This window comes from Lygodium microphyllum, chromosome 3 (assembly GCF_053477565.2).
Source record: "Lygodium microphyllum isolate KBCC chromosome 3, Lygodium_microphyllum_v1.1.10, whole genome shotgun sequence".
Taxonomy (NCBI): domain Eukaryota; kingdom Viridiplantae; phylum Streptophyta; class Polypodiopsida; order Schizaeales; family Lygodiaceae; genus Lygodium; species Lygodium microphyllum.
This window is the reverse complement of record NC_141137.1, coordinates 104,619,888-104,639,257: the sequence shown is the minus strand read 5'-3', so window position 1 is coordinate 104,639,257 and position 19,370 is coordinate 104,619,888. Positions and strand designations below refer to the sequence as shown.

Sequence of the window (19,370 nt, the reverse complement as noted above, 5' to 3'; positions counted from 1 at the left end):
TATTATTTGTGTATGCCAAGCAATAATATATCCAAAATATGTTGAGTTATCAAATGTGCCCACCACCTCCCCCAAGGTGAGATCCACTAGGTTTTCACCAAGGGAGCTAGATGACTGCTCCAAATTATTATCACCAAACGCGAGCACTCTCCATAGTCCCTCGTATACTAGGAGGTGCAAAGGACTTGTGGGACCTTGGGCATCATTTGATAGACATGCTAGGATTAGCTAACCTCCTTCAAGCTCAAATGGATCTCCCAAATGGCCCTTATGCTACCATCATGACTCAACACTCCAACTAAAAAGTACTTAAACAAATTATAAGAGTCAACTTCACTCTCATAATTACATCAAATTAGTTCTTCCAAGAAGTTACAAGCACCCGAACAATTAATTATGACAACTTTACCATACTTGACTCATATTTCCTTTGACTTTTTCCATCATTAAGACTTTTAATAACTTTGCACTCGTGGGATGCAAATAATGATTGACTTCAACTGTACCATTTTCAATATCCATAATCAATTTTACAATAAAAATGAACCAATTAAGTACAGTATAAGTTTAAACTACTCGATGAGGAGTTAATAGTGCTAAATGGCCCATGAGCAAGAGAACCTCTTCTAGGTCCAAAAGACTTGAGTCATTTGAGAACCCAATGCCCATAACTCTCAAGAACTCAATGAGATCTTAGCACCAAGAGAAATAAGTCTCTATATAGCTGGGCCATTCAATCATGGTACATAAATGCAAGCACTATCATAGACAAGCCTCAACTTCCACCATTATGCTCATTTTCTTAATCATGATGAATACAATAAGGACAGACAAGGAAAAGCCCCTCATTAGTGGGATGGACAAAAGACCTTGCAATCATCAAGACATAAAACCAAAGTCATGAAGACCTCCAATCATTACAAAACATCGTGACTAAAAATCAAGAGATGGACCATCTACAAAAACTATTTTCATTCACATCTTGAAGTATGTGGAAATAAGTAAAGGTAAAAAATCTCTAGATCTACAAAAGGGGTTAAGCCTTCAAGCAAAAGAATAGTAAAAGTTTGTTATAAAATCAAGGAGAGATGGGAAAAGATGTATCACTTGCCTAAGATTTGACACTTGGAGAAAGACTAAATCCTCTTAATTGGCCTCTCCCTTTTCAAGCTGAATTTCATCGTCTAAAGGTTGGTCAAAAAGAGTTTCTTTTTTTTTTTTACCAAAGCTCAATAAGATGAAAAACATCCACAATTTGAGAATATCCAAGGGCCATAGTAGTCTAGAGAAAAGAGTTGAACAACGAATTTCATCGTCTAGAGGTTGGTCAAAAAGAGTTTCACATCAAAACCAAAGCTCAATAAGATGAAAAACATCCACAATTTGAGAATATCCAAGGGCCATAGTGGTCTAGAGAAAAGAGTTAAACAATGGATTAATGCAAGACTTGGTCACATCTCTATGAGGCTTAATCCTATATGGTGAAGTATCAAGTACAGACAAAGAATCCCACAATGCTTCCAACTTAATCCACTTGGTGGTAGGTAAACAAATCTAAAGTCGATATGAATGAGATGCGCAACAAGATTTGCAAGCATAATTTCCCCCACAAACACATCTAGAATTATAAAATGTCAAGCCTCTCAAAAGTGAAATTGCCTCTCAATTCCCTAGTGATTCCTTTGATAGAGGTAGCTTGTTTATAGTCCATGTTTTTTGAGGTGCCAAAAAATATAAAGTGCACAAGACCTTCGCTTCAACCTTCCAACCATCTCCCAAACTAGACTTTCTTACCCAGATTCAAGCCCTAATAGCAATAGGCGCTGCAAAAGCTTGACACTTCTCATCCTGAATTCTCATCTAATATCAGCTTGATGCCCGTTTGCCATCATGCCTTGATGCCTATTTGCCAGTCCTTCAAAGAAAGCTGGTACGATCATTGAAAGCTGAGCATTTGTATCTTGTATGAAATTGCCAATTAACCTCCACCCTTGACAGTTTGCATCTTGCATGCCATCGCCAATTAACCTTGTCATCAAACATTGTCTTCAAATATGCAGAATTTAGTAACAAGCACACATCAAGGACAGCCAATTGGTTAGCATTGCTGAACGTTGCATTATCAAGAGTTACAAAGTCTAGTTTTTAGTTGCAAGTGAGCATTGGTGTGGTGGATGAGTGCTGTGCATCTATAAAGACTCGGTTATTATGATGAAAAGATTAGTCAAAACGCTAATTAAACACTGGCTTGCACAAGTATTGACAATTTACAAAAATGGTTTCATCAGTCCAGAGTTTCACGGATACATGAATTGTGTCAATGAATTTGCCATTCGTTAGCTTCTCATGCACTGTGGAAACACACTTTTGGCTCCCACACCATCCCTCGTGCACCCCATGGGACTTTGATTCAAGGAAGCCACACCTTTTATCAAGTGAAACTTTGTACTAAAACACATCATTTCACACACATTGGTATCAGTAATGAATAATTCAATCTTTCTATCACACACTGGTGCTGCGAGAGAGTGAACCTCTGCGGAAGCCACCACAGAGTCGATCTTCGAACATGGCACTCAAGCTATGAGTTTGTTAAAACCAATCCAAGTATCGTCAATGTCCTCGACCCAGCGCGATGATTTTACCCAATCTACGTAAGTATCATCATAATCTACTTGAGTATCATCATGTTATTGTGGAGGAAACTTAATACTTTGGCCAAGTGTCTTGATTTTTCTCACTTTGGCCAGGTTCCTGACGTTACTCATAAATTTGCAAAACGTGTACAAAACACCCATAACTACATTGATGAGACAGAGGAGCATGTCAGGATTCATATGTTCTGACAGCACATATCAACAATGGAGTTAAAGAGATTGAACATAAAACAGTACAAACACTCATCTTCTACATTTAAGCATAATACATCGTGGCAAAACTGGATTTCACACACTTCTTTATTTAGAATTACTGTGTTCACTTTGGAAGGGACTATATGCTCTCCAAATTCATTTCACACTATTAACCAATTGATAGCAACACCCAGCCAACTTTAACACGCTTATGGATATGTGTACCCCTAGAGAAGTGCAGCCCACGGTTTCTACTCACCCACCCATGAAACCCAACCCACACCACCCACCCATGAAACCCAACCCACACACAAACCAACTGGGCTACCCTCTCATTGACTACACTATGCCAACTTTAAAAACAGCCTGAATAAACAACATTTCATGGGATTATCAGCATTTTAAGCATCACGAGCAGGACTGAATTACTTCCTGTATTTTTGTGCTTAATACAAAATCCTAACCTGTAACTAGTCTTCCTTTTTCACCCAGATCTTCAGCATCGTCTTCCAGCTGAATGTGCCATTGGTTGTAGGCCTTTCACATGATGCGGCCCAATGTATCATGATCGGTCACCTGTCAATCTGTATTTTGAACCATAATACTCCCATATCCAGTGTGGCAACCTAGACATACATGGAACATGTCTTTTGAGACCATCAGTTTCACCAAAAAAACATGGATATGGGTAGGGGCTTCTTGGCACCATCAATTACTACCCTAGGAAACCCAGCAGCATCATCACAAAAATCATTTACTCTCTAGATTTTACCAAAGCCCAAGGTAACCCTATCATTACTTTGTTATTTGCTTCCACTAGGCTAAGTTGATGAGGCAAACTTAAACTATAGAAGTGCATGTCTGGCATACAACATAAGCAAACAAAAAAACAGTGGATGAACACTAGGGGAAGGCATGCTGATAGTGCACGAAGTTTATTTGACATTCACCTTATCTGGATACAGTTTACCGCAAGCTCCAGCAAAGGTGCCAATCTGGTAGGGGAATTCCACTGGTTTGTGACAAGTACTGAACTGTGCACAACTAGAACACTGATTCTTGGGCAATCTTTGCATCACAGATCTTGCAGTAGTCATTTGATTGATGATACATTCAGCCTCTTTGCCTATCTTTCTAAGAATTAACGAAATCTCTGGCATGACAGATCTCGCATTAGGAAATTGGTTAATGATACATTCAGCACCTTTTTCAATCTTTCCTTCCTCAAGCATGTCCTCCAGTTGAAAAACCGGTGCAATCATACAAGTCATGAACCCATGGTTTATCCATGGTCATTTTACAAACCAACTTTGTGAACAAGTGACCCTATTCACGAGGCTGCCTCTAAGCCTATAGAGAACAGTAACCTCAACTCACACTACAAACCAAACTGATGGGAACCTTGTACCAATCAGCTCAATGTAAAACCGAGAAGATACAACTCCCCAGGCCAGAACAACACCTCTGAACCTGAGACTGACTAATGCTAAAATTCTAAAAGGATCCTTTCATTCTGTCAACAAATATACATTTGCCAGGGAAGAAGTCCAAAATTGAGGTATTTTCGTATTGCACAACACACTGGAACAGCCACCAACACTAGTTAGTTTGTGACTAAGGAGTTTATGGCTGATAAATCCATTATTCTGGAGAGGCCCTTTTTCCACAAATAAGTGCTGGCTTGCACCAATTGACACTCTGGGAGAGGGAGAAAAACTCAAGTATACACTCAATATGAATCACATGTTTGTTTTACAGGTGGCCAAATTTCAACACAACCATAACACACCAATTCCAGCTTGGAAAGAGAAAAAAAACCCAGTAACAGACGTGAGTACACACCAGTATTACTGCATCATCCGCTGATTCCATACCAGCATTCAAGCCCCAATCCCTTGGGTGCTTGATATGAAACCTTCGACAGAGTAATCCATAACCTAGTGAAACGCCTGCCATCAACACAACCAGGAATGCTTAGCAGTAAAGCAGTCCTCATAAATGAAGATTCACATTATACACCCACAGCTATGCAAGAAACTTGCAAAGTACAGGAAGCTCCTGGAAATCATCCAAGTAGAAATTCCTTGTCCTTGCTATCATGGGGAGGAGCTGAGGAAGATGCACATATATCACTCCGTATCATTCAAGTCTTTGGGGATTGGACTGACTGGGAAGCTGTGATTGGCCTTTGTAATGGCTTCAAAGCAGCCATTATTTCAGCAAACGAAGGTCGTGCATTTGGATCACTGTACAGTCCAGAAAAACAAAGCATTTGTCATCCAACCTTACATGCGGTGGTTCAAGTCATAATTCACAGAGCATGATAATCAACACCCTAAATACTAGAAATAAAATCTTACCTTTGCCAGCATCGCCGTATAATTCTCGCAACAACTGGATCCAATGTTTCAGGTATATCAAGGCACCTGTCCTGGAATCCAACTGCTCCCACAACCTGCATTGGATTCATACTAGCCCAAGGCTGTTGCAAGGTTGCCAGCTCCCATAATATAACGCCAAAGCTATACACATCCGACCTTTAAACAATGGCATCAAACAATAATCAGTAAGAGGGCTCCACTACATTAAAGACAGCATAAGTCAAAAAATATGCCGCCTTACTTTTCATTGGATGGTTCATTACGGAGAACTTCTGGTGCCATCCATTCAGGCTGCAGAACAGAGGATCGTAAGACAAAATCTTAGTCATATTGGTCCTCTACCATCATGAGAAGCATCAGCTTCCAGCACAGGGAAAATATTAAAGAAAAACCAGCATTCATCATATCTACAAAATGTTGAATCAACTAAACTAGGAGCACTGCATAAATTAAGGTCTGTCATGAATATCTTCAAACCGACACACACTAACATACAAAAGCAGAAGAATATGAGAGCACTAGTTGCCAAGAAAAGGATTTCCTACAAAATCTTTGAAATCCGTTCATACGTTCCATCTTTAAAACCCCTGGCAACTATGCCAGATCCATGGAGTGTGATGAAGTTGGTAAAAGGGTACCTCTTTACGTTAATAAGTAAGGCAAGGGATTGAAGAGGAAACAATGTGGTAAAAGCTGGGGACACTCTAGGATTCACAATCTAACTAATTGGCATGAGATAGTAGGCTAGAGTTGAGAATACTAGGACACCCACATTGGGCTACATGAACTAAACAAGAGATGAAAGGCTCCTCATAGATGCACACTGGAAGGATTTATCCAGCTACCTGCGTGGCACTCCAAGCCGTCATTTGTGGGTTTCTTGATCCCCACCTTCTTCATAAGGGGTTGTTTAGAGAAGGCTGAGTTCCATTGTGATCGTTACTCTATGAGCTCTCTCTAGGTCCAAACTTTGGATTTCCACCTATGTCTTGGTGGGTGCAACTTCACATCTTGTCTAGCATGGAAGCAAGGATAGTGCCCTTTCTATAGAGGCCCAAGATTAGGCTTGCCTTTGGATTCTTACCAACATGGAGACCAAGCTAGTGGGTTCTCACCCAAGATTGAGCTTTGGGCACCTACAGCTATCACATTGACTATTGGTATCCTCTTAGGTTAAAAGGTATAATACATGTCTTTCTTTCAATCTTCTTTCCTCAAACTACTCAAGTGGACTATGATTCACTTCCATCTCAGCTGAGGATGACCCTTGTCAACACCACCCTTGTCACAAAACTGTTCTTTACCGGGAATCCTATTGTTTATTATCACCTTAATTTGTTAAAATGACATATAAAGAAAGTGGGCTGCATTGAAATGTTGTGCAGTACTGCCTAATTTTAGTTCTACAAAAACAACCCCAAAAAGCTTTAACTACAATAAAAGGCTTTATTTTTGGATAGCAAGACAAATGCCCAAACATTCCCTATAAAAGGGCATGTTTTGCACAACCTTTAATCCCTCTAACTAATCACTTTGAGACCTCTCCCAACACTTAAATTTTCCATAATCTTCCTTCACTATTAGATGTCAAAGGCAAGTTGAATGTCTTCTTTATGGTTGTAGTTGACCCTAGTTGCCATTGACCTTTCTACCACCTTCACCTGCTTGGTCTACTACCACCTAGTCCATTTTGGAACCACCGAATCATTGCCATTACTATTGGCACCTGTCCATGTTGTTGTCACTTGTTGTAGACTGCATTTTGCTCCAATTGTCTTCAATTCCCCTGTCATTAGGACAACTAGTTGATGCCATCATTGCGTTCATCAAATGATCATCGAATTTGCATTTTCAACCAACAAATCTTGCATTTTGCTACCAAGAATCGTCGTTGAGATCTACTTTCCCCCATTGCTGTCCACAATGTCTTCTTCAACTTCCTATTGACTAGAGGACTGCATTTTGCATCCTAAGCCTAATTTTATGGCTAGAAACAACCCAAAAATCCTTATTTATGTTAAAAGGCATTTTTCTTGGATCATATGATAGATGCTCAAAAACCCACTATAAAACACCTATTCTAGCATCCTCAAATCACCTCACTAATTACTCTCAATTCTCCATCTACGCTTTGCTTTTTCATCATCTCTCTTCACTCCTTAGCTGTCACAACACAAACAAAAAAGAACGTGTATCCTTTCTAATTAATTTGCATAATCATCTATCTATTAAATTTATTTCCTTTGTAATTAATCGACAACTAGAAAAGTGCATTTGAGTCAGCCATGGTAATGAGTGGTCACATGTTATGGTAGACCCATGTTGTGGGTTAGGAAAAAGATACTAGAAACTTCCACTTATATAACCCGATTGGGTGCCTGTAACTAGAACTGGACATATCAAAGTCAAACTCACATAAAGAAAGGATTACCGCCTTGAAGAGTAGGTTAAATCCACCAAAATCGATAATTATGATTAGCAAAATGTCATGAACATGAAAAGTAATATGTAGGCTAAAAGCTTTCACATGATACACATGATGGGGTCACTAAATATAAGGGAATCATATAAACATCCCATACACTGTAGTATGCTTCTAATTGTTATATTTGCTTACTATGAGACTTAACTGTTCAAGAAAATATGAATATGACAATTGTTTAGAAAAGTACATATATGGACATATAAATATATATGGAGACAAATTAACAGTCCTAAAAAACAACAACGACAAGAGGAAAATTGAGGAATTTGATGACGGATGGAGGATGATGATGGAGATAGTTGGGACAAACTTTGAGGCTATCTTCAGTTGTTGTACGCGAATTTACAGAAATGAAAACTAATGCAAAGTGATAGGAAATGAGCTCTTTTTAGTGGAGAGAGAGAAAGAGAGATACTTAGTTTAAAGAGGGAAAATGGAGCAATACAAGACAAGTGTCCAACCAACAAAGAGTGTGACAAGTGGTGGGAGACTTCGAAGTTTGTGTGACAAGTGCATTGGCATGTGTCTCTTCTTTATGGCTTCACTTTTTCCCTAAAAATTATCAAGAATAGAAACAACCAAACTTAGTGAGTACTAGTAGAACACAAGCTTACTATTTTTTAGAATGTCATCCGTATCTTTTAGGATCAACATTTTAGGCCAATCCGAGGCTCCTAAAATTTAGGGACCTCCTTAAATTTAGGGATCTCCAAAAACTTAAAAACCCCCAATGTGGGTACCATGTGAAAGTCCTTTTATAAAAACACCATTAAAATCCTCATATGAGTTTTCAATGCAAACATGTATGCATAACAAACTTTTAGTCATGTAGGTGAACATGTATACTATCTTTTCTCTAGAGTCCATATGTTACATTAATGAATGTAACTTATGGGGAAACAGCATGAAAGATGACTGTCTAGGGGCCTTGGGCGCCCGTACGGGGTTCAGGGGGCTTAGGAAGTAAGTGAGTTACAAATTAGTATAACTCATTAGAAATTGAGGGCTGGCAAGAGGAGACACGTTATTTTCTTCCTACATCTTCCTTAGCGTGGTTGGGAGGTGAATCGACAGGCTCTCGTGCTTCCCGACACTTGGCGACTACAAACGTAGAGATCCACTATACACTACACCATAGTATGTTAAAACTGCATTTTAAGCAGCCCAAAACAGTTCAGCCATTTCTATCTAAAATGGAACAACTGAGACAATGTTTCAAACAAACCATCCTTCAATAGAAACCATGTTATCGAGAGACTTTTCTCACTTCCTCATCAGCTTCGTATTCTTTGCTCTATGTTTGCAATTCCCATAATCGTTCTACTCCACGCTAGTCACCTTCTCTCCTCCTCTTCCTTCTCTTTTTCTTTTTATTCACCCTTCATTACCTTTTCTTTCGCTTCTTCTCATGCTGCCTTCTTTATGGCACCGGAACCATTTTGAAGACATGTCACTCCACTCTCTCTATATAAAGGGCCCAATGGATCAAAAAATGGCAATGCAACTCACATAAAGGAACATTGGCATGCATACCCCACAAGGATATTAGGCCTTGCCCAAATGTCCTAACAAATGTAAAAGCAAGCCTTGATCTTCAGCATTGAATACAATTCGAGCTTGTGTTACACGAGGATAGAGGGTAAACAACCTAAGGAAGTTAGGAGTCCAGAGTTTAAGGAGAGATGAGAGTATAAGAGCTTGAAGTTGGAAATTGAAATGAGAGAGGAAAGAATCTATTTATAAGGAGAGGGGTAGGGGGGGAGGGAAGAGAAAGAGAGATTGGGGGTGTGTGCACATGTGTTGTGGGAGAGAAAGCCCAGACAACACCTATAACATCCCCAAAAGTAACCCCACATACTCACAAATGGGCACTTTAAAATGGTCAAACAATTTGGATCAGACACCATCATATGGCACCGAACAAGTCATACTAGTCAAGGCGAATTGAAGTAGTCCATCCATCCATCAAATGCAGATAACTATGCTCATGGTCCATTAAGTTTTCTAGCATCTGTGCAAATTGCAGCTCTATTACTCACACAATGCTCGTTGTTTGTAACTCGATATTTTATATTTTCGATATTATAATGACCATGTATCGTATAAATTGTAACATGCTATGAAGGTTATAAGTTTTATGTGAAATTTTAGTAAATGTTGTTGTGGGCTAAAGTCCAAAGCTCCTCCCCGGTTTTCAAAACTCGGCAAAACTCTGAAACTTTGTTTTTTGTTGTTTCCCTTTTTCTCATTTTGCAAACTACCCCGTACTATGCATCAATCCAACATAGCATGTGGCCACTCGTTAGTGGCTAGCTCTAATGAACTTTTCAAAGTACCTATTAATTACAAAGGAAACAAATGCAACAGACAAATGATTGTGCAAATCAATTAAAAATGATAAACTTCTCTTTCTATTGTGTTGTAACATTGGTCACATGCTCCCTAGATACTGCCAACAACAGTCATCTAAAGCTCATCGCTACCATGGAGGTCTTCCTTGTTGTCGCAACTAACGTTCAAGTATTGCCAACCCAATTGTCATCTTGCCTTGTCACCAGAATCTAGCTTAGCAAAGAGTTGTTGCCTCCAACAAAACATTTGCTAAAGCCACAATAAAGAAAATGGACTTAAAAATTTGCATATCCCTTTTTGAATTATATACATTTCCATTTCACTTTCAAGCAATGCACTCAATATTTTTCAATTTTCGTAGTTTACATTGATGGGGTTTGGGCATTGGTTCTTTTCAACCAAAACCCTAGTAAGATCCAACACGATATGAAATTAAACCCATTCATAAAGATAGCCAATCAAAAGCTACTAGAACACCAAATACACTTACTCATTATTTGCCACCCATTCCATTCTGAAGCTATCCAATTGATCACCATTTCTACTAGTTGTTGCCCCTTTTGTCATCACATACTACTGACTATGTTTTGCTCTTGTTGCCTATGTTGTCACTAGTGAAATGACAGACAACTGACACATAATCTTCATCATCTAATTCCACAGTTTTCGTTTTCAACTAGAGAATCTTGTGTTTTGCTACCGTGTGTTACATCCTTTAACATTTGGATCAGCGCTAGTAGCATTGGTCACAGTGGTCATGAAGTGACTTAATGCAAATGCACTAAAGGCAATTCACAATTAGGGCAGTTGAGTCCTATTTATAGGACTCAAGGCCCTATTATGCACATCATTGTGTGATCACCACTCACTCTTGAACTTTTAAGCCGTAGACAAACACATGTACACTTGGAAGATGTGGGCTCACGATATGGAACACAGGCTCTTGGGATGTGGTCAAGACCCAGTTTGCTGCTAGCTCCTAGGCTTGAGGATGTGCATATTTTGCTCTATGGCTACAAGGTGAGTTTGATGTCCATTACCCATATTTTCGCTCATATAGCTTGTATTGTATCTCATTTGCAAGTTGGTTTCTAGGCGGATGTATATCACCATGACATCCTGCTAATGGAGCATTGCATTTCGCTCCCTCCACTTTTGTTCCACAAGTGCTACTACCCTTCATCAACTAAGACGATGCAATCATCTTGAGCCACTCCAACATCAACAACCAACTCTTTGGATCTCATCTGCCCACATCCAAGAGAAAAAAAGATCTCAAACATTGTATCATCACTAGATTTCATTCATCATTCATCCATTCTATGGGTTTTTAAGATCATTCATTGCTAGTATTTATAATGCACTATGTTTTCTCCATGGAAACGCCACCATTTCTATATACAAAGGCCAATATGCATGTGTGAATGACTTTAGATAGAGCCTAGGTTTAAAGCATTGGCAAGCTATAAAGTCCATCTTTGCTATTTTGCAAGGCATACATAATTATGTTTTATTCTATCCACGTGTTGCCAATCCACAGCTTGTTCCAATCCTAACTAACCAAGTTGTAAGGGATGTCACACTAGAGTATTCAAAAGCAAGTTTTACTTTATCTTGATGCTTCATGTACACATTCACTTCATATAAACATGGGACAATGATAGGAAATGACCAAAACAAATAAGTGAAGAACCAAAGGGGGAAGAAGAAGCGAGGGAGGGAGGGGCAATGGATTGAATAATGCAATTTTAACTTAACAAACAACTTTCATATTGCACTATACTAGAAGTGAATACATACAGAAGTGCGTGAAGAAAAAGCCATGCAAGTAGTGAGAAAAAGAGATGAGAGAAGCTACAAAAGGGGCTCAAATGAGTAAGAAAGCACACAATGAGAACTTGGACACCAAGGATAATGAAGACAAATGTTGGGAACTAACAAGCATGCATGCCTATAGATGAGAAAGAGCAAGTTACTAGTTGCAAAAGAAACTTGTTGTTTATAGTTGCTCAAATAGCATACGCCATGTGAAAGCATGGAGTTTCATAGCCGAACAACCATAGGGCCACTTTATTGATCCTTTTCCCATTCCCAACAGCACTATCTTGCAAATGCAAAGATGTAAATCCTTTCTTTGGGACGGATTTGAGGAGGTCCCTAATCTCAATCCACCTCTACTTGCCAGACTTTTTCAAAGTATCTCAAGGTCTCACTTCACCCGTCCCCTACAACTATGCTTGGTTGAGAAAGAACAAGCTACTCTCACCACTCTTAGCCATGAAGCTGAGAACAAAGTAGCCTTCACAACTATTGTTTGAGTGTGGGTGGCTCAAATGACGACTTGTCAACATGGGTGTTGATCAATCATCTCATATCACTATTTACACTCATAGTTGGAGTGCTTTGAAAAATTCTATCTTCCACTATCATTGTGAGCAAGAATGAATCTTAACAAGCCAATTCAACCTGTTCTATGTGCCTACAAACAAACAATCTCTCACGAGAAGTTTGAAACTTTTCGAAAAGTTTTAAACATATTGTCCTTATGTATTGATTTGCACATATCCTTGTACTTGTTCACATCATCACTCCCAGGAAATAGTATTGGTGTGTAAAACCCACTTAAAATTGCTAGCTTTTCTATTTGTGTCCCATACAAAATAGTCTACTTATTTGTACTATGCACTTATTTCTGAAACTCCACATTTTAAGAAAATGGAAAGAACGAACACTTAAACTAGATATGACAAATGTTTGAAAAATTATAGACATGGATGTATACTAGAGACAGAGACAAGTTGGGAGCTGCAATAAGCACCCCCACCCCTCATCCAAAAAATGCATTTCTACTCAATCCAAGTCTCTTAGGGATGAGCTCAATTACAATCGAGCTAACAATGAGGAAGAGTACTTCTCACTCTCACAAGACCATGCAAAGCATGTACGTACACACGCACACATGCATCATACACTTACTATGCAATAAAATAATTATTTTTCTTTACAACTTGGAAGTAGGAAAAGAGAGACAATTAGCCTTTCTTCATGTTTGATCAGCAATACATTGGCATCGCTTCCTTCTTGATACCAAAGTGAAAGATACGCATCAGTAGAATGACAGAGAGAGAGCTCTTTTAATAGAACTTTTGTGCAAAAAATGAAAGTGAAGCAGCACAAGGCAAGTGTCCAACCACATGTATGATGTGATGAAGTGGAACAAGTGGTGAGACACTTCCAAACTAGAATGATAAGTGTTTTGACACTTCTCTTGTTTATATATTTCCTGAGAGAGCTATAAACAATTACAAATAATCAAATTTAGTAAAACCTGTCAAAACATAGACTTGCTATTTTTTAGTGACCTAGATATATGTATCATGTGAAAGCCCTTTTCAAGTGCATTACAAAAGCAGTCCCAAAATCCTTATATGAATTTTCTATGCAAAGGTATATGCATTCTAAACTTCAAGCCTACATATACATATTGTACAAACTATTCATGACATGTCATCTTGTGATTGTAATCCTCTATTTCCACAGCTCTAGCCCACACTCCAAGGCATTAGTCCTTTATGTATGTGAGACTAACCCCAATATGCTCAAGTTCTAGTCATCAAGTTTAATAGGCGAAAATGTGCATTATCTTTCTTCTAAACCATTCCATCCATCCACCATAACCTATGATCACTCATCCATAGCCAACTCTAATGTACTTTTCTCAGTATCTATTAACTACAAAGGAACAAATTAAATAAATAATTGAATATGCAATCAATTACTAAGAATACAAGTTATTTTCTATTATGTTGTGAAATTTTCCCTCCTTCAGAAGTTTTTTGCCTCCAACTTGTATGTGCCCTATTCTTGTTCTTTCAGGGTTGTGTCATTACCTTTTCTTATTCTTATATTCAATAGTAGAGCTGTCATATCGCTCCTCCATTGTTGCTTATGCTCTGGCTTTGCCATCTTGCCACTTCATCTAACCATAGTAGTAGGCCAAGGCAGCACATTCAACATTTTGGTATCTATTAACAGTGTGGCAGGCTTGAGCAACACCAAGAAGCTGAAGGTGCTAATGAGGCAGCAGCAAAGGCTACATTTGACAGCAGACCACAGCATGATAAGCAACACAACAGAGGATAGTTGGAAACTGCAGGTGGCACCAAGGAATATGTATTTTGAGGCAGGAAACAGTGGCGGCAGCAGTAGACGATGATATGGCAGGCTCAAGCAAGCATCACCAGAACAGGTCATAGCCTATAGGAACAGGAAACGGAGTTGGCCAGTGCCTGAGGATGGTTAAGGAAGTCTGACGATGTTCCAGCAACTACAATGGACAGCAGGGAGTCATACATGGAAACTGAAGAAGAAGATGTAGCATTAAACATCAAAGTTCAGGGATAAAATGGGATTAAAGTATAGCACTCTCCCTTGGCCCCTTTCAGAGCTCTGTTGGACTTCCTACCAAAAGTCAATAAACTTTGGAGCTGTTCTAGAGCCATTAAATTGGCCAATAAGTTGTACTGACTTTGGCAATAATTTTGGCCTAACTTTTCATTGCTTAACATCCAGCCCCAATGGCATCAGCAGCTCCAAGAAAATGTAGTAACACTAGCAATTCAAGTGGAATACACAGCTCCAAAAGGCTCCAGCGATGACAAAGCTTGCAATAGCTTCCAAAATGTGACACGTAACATAGCATAAGACCACAACAAAACACAAATATTCTACAACCATGAATAGTTCTGCACTTCTGTAAAACTCAGAGTATCCAACCTGCATTTAAAAATTCTGCTAACATTTATAAGCTTACACTCGAAAAAAAATGAATGTCTTACATAACAAAAGTATCTATTAAGTCAACTTACTCAGTTTGGATGTGGTGTCTCAATAATCTCTAAATCTAGAAATGCCACAATCAAAAATGGCCAATAAAGGGTTCTCCTAAGTCGGGCATTGAATCCCCAAAATAACACTTCGTTCCAAGGAGATGCCCAGCTTGGTTGGCATCACAATAGTGCCACTTAGTAAAATGCCCAAAATGACATTAATTTCCAGAAAATGCCCAGCTTGATATGTGATTTGTGCAATCCTTATCAACATCCCCTACCAGCCGAGAAAAAAACTCGTATTGACAAAGTATTTCAGCATTACTTTTGTAAGCTGCTCAGGTGAATTCCAAGATTAAAAATCAACTAAGTCAATACCCTAATTAACACACAATATTAGTATATATTCTTGTACTTCCTGCCATAGAAAAGCCAATTTAGGGAACATGGGTAAGCTCTGAGGAAAATTCCCAACAATAACTATCAGTTTGCAGTTTTCCACCAAATTCATGCTCCAAAGACAAAATGTATTCAAAAAATGGTTACATAGCCCTTTGTGCCTGGCAACTGCTCTCAGAGAGGGTGTCTCTGATTCCATTTCGGTTTGCCTCCATATCCATCTCTGCCCCTAAGCCGTGATGTAAATTTTATATGTGTTAAATATAATGCAGGGGAATCAAGATGGTGACAAGTAATGGAATACCATACATACGTTCAACTTTATACATGTTAAAAATAATGCAGGGAATAAAGATGTTGACAAGTAATGGAATACCATACATATATAACAAATAAGCAGCCTCTGGACATAGTAATCTGATACACAAAGTCATAAAACTGTGCACCTAGAGATTCAGCTACCTTTAAGAATTAGATAAATATCAGATAGAGAATTACTGACCGTTCCAGCTGTTGATTTGGAAGATAAAAATGTGTTATGCTTCATACGAGAGAGACCAAAGTCACAAACCTGAAAAGTGGAATCAAAGAACTAAGGTAAAAACTAGAAGAATGAACTACTTTGTTGAAATAAAGAACACTGCTAATACCTTTACCACCCAATTCTTGTCAACAAGAAGATTTGGAGACTTGAGATCACGGTGTACAATGACTGGTGTACTATTATGAAGATAATTCATTCCTTTTGCCTGTCAAGTGATTGTGCAAACAACGTAAGTCCAAGACATGTCTCAGCTCAAACAAGCCAAACCTAACATTTTCACCAAATAAACTTACAACATCTAGAGCCATTCGCATCCGCCTCCTCTCATCAAGCTGGTTATTTGACCGATGAATCAGACGATAAAGACTTCCTCTATCAAAAGACAATTTAAAAGACCAAACCTTATTGTGACAAATGACACTTTAAAACTCATAATGTTTAACATTTACCTTTTGCCGTTATTGCTATTATAGACGTGTATATGCATGGTGTGTGCATGTGCATGACTGAGCACATGTGCATATGCGTGTATATGCATGATATGTGCATATGCATACATGTGAGAGAGTAGCCAATGCTCCCAAAAAACACTGTACACATGATACACACACGCACACAGAGACAGATTCTAAGTATTAAGGCAAGTCAACTTTTTAATAACCTCTTTTTTTTTAAAGAGTATCAACGGAAGACAATATATAAAAAGAAATAAAGAGGAGTGATACCTTGGAAGGAACTCTGTCACTATGGACAGGTTTGGTGGCCGCATGACAGCCCCCATAAATAGAACCACATTAGGATGGCGCATTCTTTTCATCAGCCGAACCTGCACTCATAAGAATCATAAGTATCGCTGATTAAACCAGCATTGGACAGAAAGTAGTAATCTCTAAATGCATCATAAACAGAATGCATGAGTGAGCAAGGTAGAAGTCCAGCAAGAACTGAAAACCAAGCCAAATCCTTGTCAATTATCCGTTGCAGATATAGTAGACACCTGCATGAATTTATCTACAAAGTGCTGAGCAATCAACGGAACTCAATGAACAATCCACACATGCCACAATGCTATAATGGCTTCTCAGATAACAGGAAGCCTGAAGATGCCATTATCAATGTCAGCGGATCTTTGAGGATGAATATCAGTGACGGAAAAGGAAAGAACCTTGAGAAAAGAAGAATACAATTGATGATTTAACAAGGCAAAGACAGGTAAGAATCAAGATTGTTGCATCTCTGCAGTATTGCACTCAAAACTTTTGTAGCAAGGTTAAGCAATTTCCTCTTTGTTTTAAGATACTATTTTCATTAGGGGCTATTTCCTGCATATTAGGCATACACTTGGAATTTGAAGAGACCTCCATTTACCTTAACACACACAAGACCCACGTTAATTATGCAGCAGCAACAGAGGTATAACAACTAAATTAAATAGCCAGGCTAGAGTGGTTCCAAGCTCCTTCCCAGAAGCTTTCACCTCATGTTGGTTGTTAGGAGAGACTTGCAGTGGTGTAGCATCTGGGCACCAGATACAAGAGGAATTCGCGAAAAATCTGCATGTGATAAGGAGCGCACACTGAATATTTATATCAGGAGAGCTGACATTCTGAAAGCCAATTTCTCATGGATGTGATCATTGATAGGAGGCACACACGTGCATGCACGGACCCCCCCCCCCCCCCCGGGTTAGTGACTATCAAGAAAATACTAGCAATACTAAAGGACGATAAAACTCGAAAGCTCTTGCCATCTTCTTGTTACATGACTTCCTTCTATAGATATACCCTCAACATTTAGTGGTTATATGAATAACACTCTTTCTGGCGAAATCATCCAGAAAAAAAAAACTGATTGACTTCCTAATAAATATCCAGCTGTCAGTGACAGCTCTGTAAAAGTCATCAAATGGCCATCATTGTTCAAACCTCTTTACAAGTTCAAAATCACTCCATGACAGAGAGTATGCTTGTGGTAGTGATAGTGTTGCTGGAAGACACTTCACAAGCATGTTGACTGCTACAGTATTCAAAAATGCTGCCTGACACAATAGCAGTCATTAACCTAAATGTTGGTATCACACATATGGACCTCTGTATACTTGTCTCTCTGTCTGTCTCAGGTTGCACAGGACACACAGTCAGCTACACGCCACACAGATCTACTCTCTCTCCCTCCCACTCTTCCACTCCCTCTCATCCCAATGCAGATGAGATGGGGGATACTAGCATTGTACACATCTGCTACAGAATGGGTACAACACCTACTCTATTTGGCCTTTATATTGATGAGATATCAGACTACATTGATAGATTTGAGGGGAGGGAGCTGGCCTGGGGGAAGCATTGATACCCATATTATTATATGCCGATGACATAGTCCTGGTCTCCAGCACTCCAGAGTGTGAAGATATGCTAGGGTTTGTTGAGCTAAAAATGCATTAGCTTCACTTAAACAGCCCAAAACATGCTTAATTAAGGAAGAAACCTTGTTTATTTAAAAAGAAATGTGTTCATAGAGTGTCTATATCCCATAAGCGCAAACCCACTTGGAAGGGCCCAAATTTTCTATAAATGGGTATGCTGCCCTCCATTCAGCCCTGATCTCGTTTTTGCATGTTTCACACATAGCAGCCAGAAACGTAAAAAACGTTTAGAAACGAAATGACAGAAACGTGTTTCGTAAGTTTCTTTTAAGAGGGGGTAAAATAAGAAACGTGGGTTTTTTTATATAAGGATTTTTAATAGTTTTGACTAGGGAAAGAGGTTCTAAATCTCTATGGAACTCTCTCTTAAACAAAGAATGGCCAATTGAGCTTGAGTGATAATATAGTCAATTGAGAATAATATGTTACGTATCCATGCTCCATTATTGACTTATCACTTATGTCAAAGTTAGTCTTTGGATACTATGGTTTAGAACTCAAACGTTATGAGTCATACATATCATACAAAGAAATTGAAATTAACATATAAATAGCCTATCTACAATATGGACCGACTCAAGTTGCAACATTATGATTCTCATTTCAAAACAAACTGACAAAATGTCAAAATCGAGAATGAATCATAATATATCATAAATAACAACAAAATCCGTCTCGTTCAAAATAGTTTTTTGTCATCCTGTTTAACAAAATCCAGAGTGTGAGGATGACAAAAATGTTAGCCTGCTCTTATTTAGTCTCAGTCTGTCATCTCCTGGTTGTGAGCTCCTGTCAGAGTCTGACAGGAGACAGAGGAGCTCTGTCAGTGTGTTTTCAGGCTGCCTTAGTCTGTATGCAGCCCTGGGCATTTTACAGCCCAGATCTGGGCTGTTTTTGGGGTGACTGCCCATTATTTTGGGCAGTCGGACCAGTTCTGGTCAGTCGGACCAGAACTGGCCAGTCGGACCAGATCTGGCCATAGTCGGCCAGATCTGGCCAGGTCGGCCAGTTTAGCTGGTCGGCCAGTTTGCTGGCTGGAGGCTATTTATAGCTGCCCCCCCCAGTCAGTCCAGCATTCATCTCATTCATGCTCTGCAGGTTCAGCA

The 19,370-nt window shown here is 39.0% G+C and overlaps 1 protein-coding gene across 5 annotated transcripts in view; it reads right to left on the bottom strand.

Moving 5' to 3' along the window:
• Window positions 1–3,163: 3,163 nt before the first annotated feature.
• LOC148038700 (putative serine/threonine-protein kinase SIS8) overlaps window positions 3,164–19,370 on the bottom strand; it is a 43,487-nt gene continuing 27,280 nt past the window's right edge. For 2 of the 5 annotated variants that reach the window (XM_087674404.1, XM_087674426.1), the window contains exons 7-13: window positions 16,568–16,668; window positions 16,136–16,214; window positions 15,949–16,047; window positions 15,801–15,869; window positions 5,475–5,524; window positions 5,213–5,389; window positions 4,334–5,098 (exon numbers count right to left, since the gene is read on the bottom strand). In XM_087674404.1, coding sequence (XP_087530530.1) covers window positions 4,996–5,098; window positions 5,213–5,389; window positions 5,475–5,524; window positions 15,801–15,869; window positions 15,949–16,047; window positions 16,136–16,214; window positions 16,568–16,668 — 678 coding nt within the window. In that variant the 3' untranslated portion in view covers window positions 4,334–4,995. Of the gene's footprint in view, window positions 3,479–4,333; window positions 5,099–5,212; window positions 5,390–5,474; window positions 5,525–15,800; window positions 15,870–15,948; window positions 16,048–16,135; window positions 16,215–16,567; window positions 16,669–19,370 lie in introns of those variants that run through there. The other 3 variants (XR_015690197.1, XR_015690196.1, XM_087674423.1) reach the window with 3 other exon arrangements.